A 6,000-nucleotide genomic window follows, 5' to 3' on the forward strand; every position below is an offset into this window, starting at 1 on the left:
GAAGAGGCGGGGCCTTGGGGAAGGGGCAGTAGAGCCTCAGTTGCCCTTAAATTCAAAAAGTGATCTTGGGCGTAAAAAGGCTGGAGAACACGGTAGTAAATAATTTATAATTTCCAGTTCAATACTCAAAAATACTCACTAATTGTGCCTTTAAAAAATGCTGCCATTATTGCTTCTATGAGCCGGTACAAAGACTGATTTCATCTATCAGGCAAACCACCAGAAGACAGAAGGTTATTTAATAAAGTCTTGCCTTAGCAACCACCATAGAATGTATGTAAGAGGCTTTTGCTTCTTGTCCAAGGTAAACTGTTCCATGACCTTCTGCTGAAAAAAGTTTCTTATATATATTTACAATATGCATTAGCAAAATACAAAGATTTAAATGATACTTAGACAACAAGTGTATGTGAGTGGCATCTATTAACCTGATTAAGAAAATAGGTTTGCGTGCACTGAGTACTGTGAAAGGCTGACCTCTTGCCACTGGATTTTCCATTCCTTTTCATCTTCACCCCCAAATGTTAACATTTAATCCCATTATATAAAACATGGACTTTTTAGACAAGTTTTTTAAAAGGCTTGGAGGGGAGTGGAATATGTTATGGCAACGTGAAATCATGGTGCATTAGTCAAAACCTGCCATAAGTTTGCCTAATTGTTGTGAAAATCTGAGCTGGCCCGGAGGAGTGTGTATTTCCCTAGATGAGACATACAAATTTATTTTTACACAGCATCCATCATCCAAAGCATCACAAAACTTGCTAACAAGGTGGAAATAGTGGCTGGGACTCTAACAACTGTGATATTCCTATCTCACCTTTGGGAAGAGATAGGAAAAACAAGCTAGTTCTTAAATCATCTTTAAATAAGTTAGGGTGGTCTTAATGCTGTTAAAATTAAGTAAGGTAAGGTAAGGTAAGGTAAGGGGAGGGGAGGGGAGGGGAGGGGAGGGATAGCTCATTGGTTTGAGCATTGGTCTGTTAAACCCAGGGTTGTGAGTTCAATCCTTGAGGGGGCCACTTACGGATCTGGGGCAAAAATCAGTACTTGGTCCTGCTGGTGAAGGCAGGGGGCTGGACTCAATGACCTTTCAAGACCCCTTCCAGTTCTAGGAGATAGGATATCTCCATTAATTTATTTTTTATTTATTTATTTTAAGTGTTTCTTATTTAACTAGCAATTATAAAATAGTGTATTCTAAATGTAAAATAAGTTGAGGAATTTGTAAAGCCTCATTTAAAAAATATATAGAAGGCTTTTCTCAAATGATTATCCACAATATATAGATTTTATTACATAAGCATAACGTGCATCTGGCAGAACTTTCCACAAAAGTCACTTGCAACAAAGAGTTCCAAGGTAGTAACAAAAAAATTCCTTTCCCTTAAATACTTCTTTCTACTCCACAAACTAGTGGCTGCTTGCCAGTACTGCCACTTGTACAATCACTTTTCTCTATTTTGCCTGCTTCCTATAGGATAGTTGAAAACTATCTTGCCTATTCCTCCAAATCCTTTGCGCTTAGAAGTTTGCCGTGCTTCTACGGAGCCATGGCTAGGGCTCTACCAAATTCACAGCCATGAAAAACACGTCAGAGTATGAAATCTGGTCTTGTGTGCTTTTACCCTATACTATACAGATTTCATGGGGGAGACCAACGTTTCTCAAACTGGTGGTCCTGATCCAAAAGGGAGTTGCCGGAGGTGGGGGGGGGGAAGAAACGCAAAGTTATTTTAGGGGGGTTGCGTATTGCCACCCTTACTTCAGCCACCCAGCTCTGAAGGCAGCACAGAAGAGAAGCGGCTGTTGGCTAAACACTCAGCTCTGAAGGCAGCGCTCCACGAGCCACAGCACAGAAGTAAGGGTGGCAATACCATACCATGTCACCCTTACTTCTGTGCTGCTGCCTTCAGAGCTGGGTGGCCAGAGAGTGGCAGCTGCTGACTGAAGGCTGACTGAAGCTTTGCAAGCAGCAGTGCAGAAGTAAAGGTGACAATACCATTATGACACTGCACCCCACTCTTCATAGTGATATTATTATGATATAGTTGTAGCAGAATTATGATGCATTTTATGCAAGGTAAGTCTCTGAGGGGTCATTGGGAAATTTAAAATGTGTTGAATAGGATTATCCTATTTGTATACATGTATCATTTTTGTATCTGAACTTATAAATATTGACTGTCTCTGTATTTCAAATGTAGTTACACCTAGGTAATGCCCACTAGACAAGATGCTTTCAGTCTAGAAAGTGGTTGGGAAGGGCCTATTCAGGGCAATGAGCTATTAGGGAGAACAATAGGCCTTAGGAGAAGCTTATCTTCCACCTGGTGAGCCTTCCTGAGAAGGCTTCCAACAGCCTGAGTGATGGCTGGTATGACTCTATGAGGACATGTGACCAGGCCACATGATGCTGGGCTACATCTTGAGATGTCAGTATTTTTCCACAAACTGGTCTGGGAACCAAGTTTTGGAACAAAGGGTTCCTGCCATTCGTAAGAGTTATATAAGGCAGGCAGTGACATCATCTGTGGTTTTTCATTCCCCACACAAGAAGACTCCTGAAAACACCTGAGGAACAAAGACTGAACCGGAGGGAATGCTGGACCCAGGCTAAGGGGATTTCTAGCCTGTGTATAAAGACCTGAGAAGCCCAAGCTATAAAGCTAATGCAGCTTGTGCCTTAAGAATCTGCAGCCTGTTTGTATCTCTCTTAGGGTGAGAATCTGCTAATTTGTATCCAATCTATCAAGTATATTAAGCTTAGTTTGCATTTATTTTTGTTTATTTGCTAGGTAATCTGCCTTAATCTGTTTGCTATCACTTAATCTATCTTTTATAGTTAATAAACTTGTTTTTGTTTTAATCTAAACCAGTGAGCACCAGTGACTAGAGTGGTTGGGGAAAATCTCTCCTTGGTTATAAGTGTGCATTGTTCTCTTCACATTGAGGAAGAGGCAGACCGGGTATTAAACCCATATACGGGCCAGATTTGACGAGGGCAGGACAGTATTGCTCTGATGTCCCAGGCTGGGAAGCTGGTTGTTAGAGAGCCTGTGTGTAACTGCAGCTGGGTATGCCCCTACATGTATGAATGCTGGTGAAAGTGCAAGTTGGAAAGTTTTGCAGCTTGTCACAGCAGTAGTGTGAGTGGGAGCCCAGACTGGTTGGTCAGGGGCTCAGTGGTACACCAGTTCCAGGTGGCACCCCAGGGGGAACCCATGACAACCATACCATGCCATCGACTTCTGTGCTGCTGCTGGCGGTAGCTCTGCCTTCAGAGCTGGGCTCCCTGCCAGGAGCCACTGCTCTCCAGCTGGGAAGGCAGTGGCGCCACCAGCAGCAGCACAGAAGTAAGGGTAGCAGTACCGCGACCCCCCCACCCCTCCAAGACAACACTCCTTTTTGGGTCAGGATCCCTACACCATGAAATTTCAGATTTAAATTGATGAAATCATGAAATTTACAATTTTTAAAATCCTACGACCGTGAAAATGACAGCGCCCTAGCTATGGCATTAGATAAGTATGATCACATTTTCAAACTGCACTATACAATTCCAAAAAAATTGTTTACAATACACTATATTGGGCAAACCAAGCATTTTAAAATGTGTGATTTCTTTGGCAAAATTAGTTATCTAACTTACAGAGGGCCAAGCAGCTTAACTGAAACACTATAATTGTTCTAGACAATGAGGAATTTGGAGTAAAAAAAAAAAAAAAAAAGCCTAAAGTCAATACGGATCCATTTACAACTAGCATTGTGAAAGCTGAGTACACAAATTCTGGGATAGAATGCAGGAGGGATTAGCAAAAGAAACAATAAGAAAAGGAAATGAGGCCCATGTGTAGCGTTTTCATGTTTTTTGAAAAAAATATTATGCCAGAATAACATTACAAGTGAGAGGCATCTCAAAGTAGGTGAGAGATTCGTGAATAGAATGTCGTCTGTGGAACAGATTAACAAAGACATTTGGGAAACCCAGCCCAAAATGTGAACAAATATTTTTCATTTTCAGATGGAAGAATCTTGGGCCTATGGAGCCTGGAATCTGCATTTTCCAGCACTTTATTTATAATTTAAACATTTCTTCTGTTGAACTTTAGCCTTTTTCAAAAGAACAGACTAAATCTAGAACAAGGAAACATCTCAGCTAGAGGTGGCAGATAAACACTGAACACAAGTTTGTAAGTCCAAACCAATACTGGTTTGCAGAAAGATGATTTTATTGGAGGTATTTGAAGAATACCAAGTTACCAGATGATATGAGGCAAAAAGAAAACACTTGTAAAGAATGCGGTTTGGGACAAGTTTGTTTGTTGCTCTTCTCATACAACCACATTTCATTAAGTTTTTGGATCTAGTTTTGTTCAGCAATGTTTTCGCTGTTACTGGATATTCCTTCCTTGAGATTTCACTATGCAGCTGATGTAACCAGGGGGCTGGTCTATTACCTGTTCCAAGAATGCTAAGTGCTTTGTTCCAAACCACCAAGCCCATCAGTAACTAATAGGTTGCCAGAATGAGTGAACATGTATTTCACAGGCTCAAAATTGGTGATTTTGTTTTTTAAATTTGGCAGTAAGACCAAATATTTCCAATGAACACCAAGAAGGCAAGAAAATATGACAAAGTTGCCTGGTGCTTTGTGCCCTTAGCCCTCTAGCCACCTCAGCAAACCAATTCAAGGACAAATACAGAGATAAAATCTACACCTTTCCTACATCTGACTTTCAAGATATATTAAATCAATCTTTGTTAACCTAGCCATAAACTACCTGGGACTATGTGTAATTATGAAAGCTGACATAATGGTAACCTTAAACTCACATCAAGACAAACTGATCATCACCCAGACCACTTACAAAGAATTAAGCGTTACTAGGAGGTGGTATGAATGGGCCAGGGGCAGACAATAGTCTCAAACACACTAGCCATGAACTACCGAGGGAGGCAGCCTACTAGACTTAGTGGCCAACTCTATGTCATATTTGGTATTTGATATTATGGATTGATGTTTAATCGCTCGGGCTGAGGGGCACTGCAGTAAGTGGAGCAGGGCAATGGGAACCGGAGTCATCTTATCGCTGGTAGTTCACAGGTGTAGGACACCTCAGACCGCGGAGTCCCGGCGCGGACCGGCGGGAGTGTACGTGGAGCGCCCTCCTGCTGCGCTGGGGCGGGCGGGGACTACCCGTGACCCCCTCCACCGCGGCTTGGGAAGACAGTGACCCTTCCACCAGGCCCCACAGCAACGGCGCGGCCGGAGCCCCGCGGTTCCACAGGCCTTGCTAGAGTCGTGACCCTCCGCCACTCGGCGGCCCCGTTTCCTAGTGGTCAGCCGCAGCCCGCAGCCAACGCACCTGCACGCTCTCCTAGACCCTCGCTCCCGCCAGACGGGGCCTGCGCATCCGTCCCCCCAAAGCCTGGTAGCGCCCCGGTGACACGAGCCCGGCGGAAACCCGCGCCCCCCGCACAAACGTTCCGCGGGCGCCGAGCGCCAGCCGCCTCCCTTCCCCGTGCTGGGCCGGGCGGCCGCGTACCTTGGCGAAAGGCGCTCAGCGTCCTGCCCCGGGCTCTCAGGAACACGTCCCGCTCCTCGGCCATAGCGTCCACCTAACTGCAGCCGCGTCCCGAAACGCCAGGTGGCTGCTCCGCTTCGGGATAGGGAGACCCGGGAGCCAGCGCTGGGGCCGGGCCGACTGGGAGGGGAGGGGAGGTGCCGCCTCCGCACGAGGGGCGGGGCCCGAGGGGTCAGCCGGGGGAAGCGAAGGCGAGACAGCGGGACGAGCCCTACCTGGCTCCTGGCCAGGAGGGCAAAGGGAGGAATCCGGCCCCTGAGGGAGGCGAGGCAGCATCACTGGGGCGGGCAGTTTTGCACTTCGCTCAGGCGTTCTCAGCCCCATGTCACGGCACAGAGTGAAAACACCTGCGCCCTGAGCGGACGTCGCCGCTGCAAACTTTTGCACGGGGGCAGGCGGAGCGCTGGCCTGC

At 45.7% G+C, this 6,000-nt stretch overlaps 1 protein-coding gene across 4 annotated transcripts in view; it reads right to left on the minus strand.

Annotated features, from left to right (window-relative positions):
* Window positions 1-5,744, minus strand: part of CPPED1 (calcineurin like phosphoesterase domain containing 1) — an 88,131-nt gene extending 82,387 nt beyond the window's left edge. The window contains exon 1 of one of the 4 annotated variants that reach the window (XM_034783758.1): window positions 5,550-5,742. In XM_034783758.1, the coding sequence (XP_034639649.1) occupies window positions 5,550-5,613 (64 nt within the window). In that variant the 5' untranslated portion in view covers window positions 5,614-5,742. Of the gene's footprint in view, window positions 1-5,369; window positions 5,415-5,549 lie in introns of those variants that run through there. The other 3 variants (XM_034783755.1, XM_034783756.1, XM_034783757.1) reach the window with 3 other exon arrangements.
* Between the last annotated feature and the right edge of the window lie 256 nt (window positions 5,745-6,000).

The sequence above is a fragment of the Trachemys scripta genome, chromosome 10 (assembly GCF_013100865.1).
Source record: "Trachemys scripta elegans isolate TJP31775 chromosome 10, CAS_Tse_1.0, whole genome shotgun sequence".
In the NCBI taxonomy this organism is placed as follows: Eukaryota; Metazoa; Chordata; order Testudines; family Emydidae; genus Trachemys; species Trachemys scripta.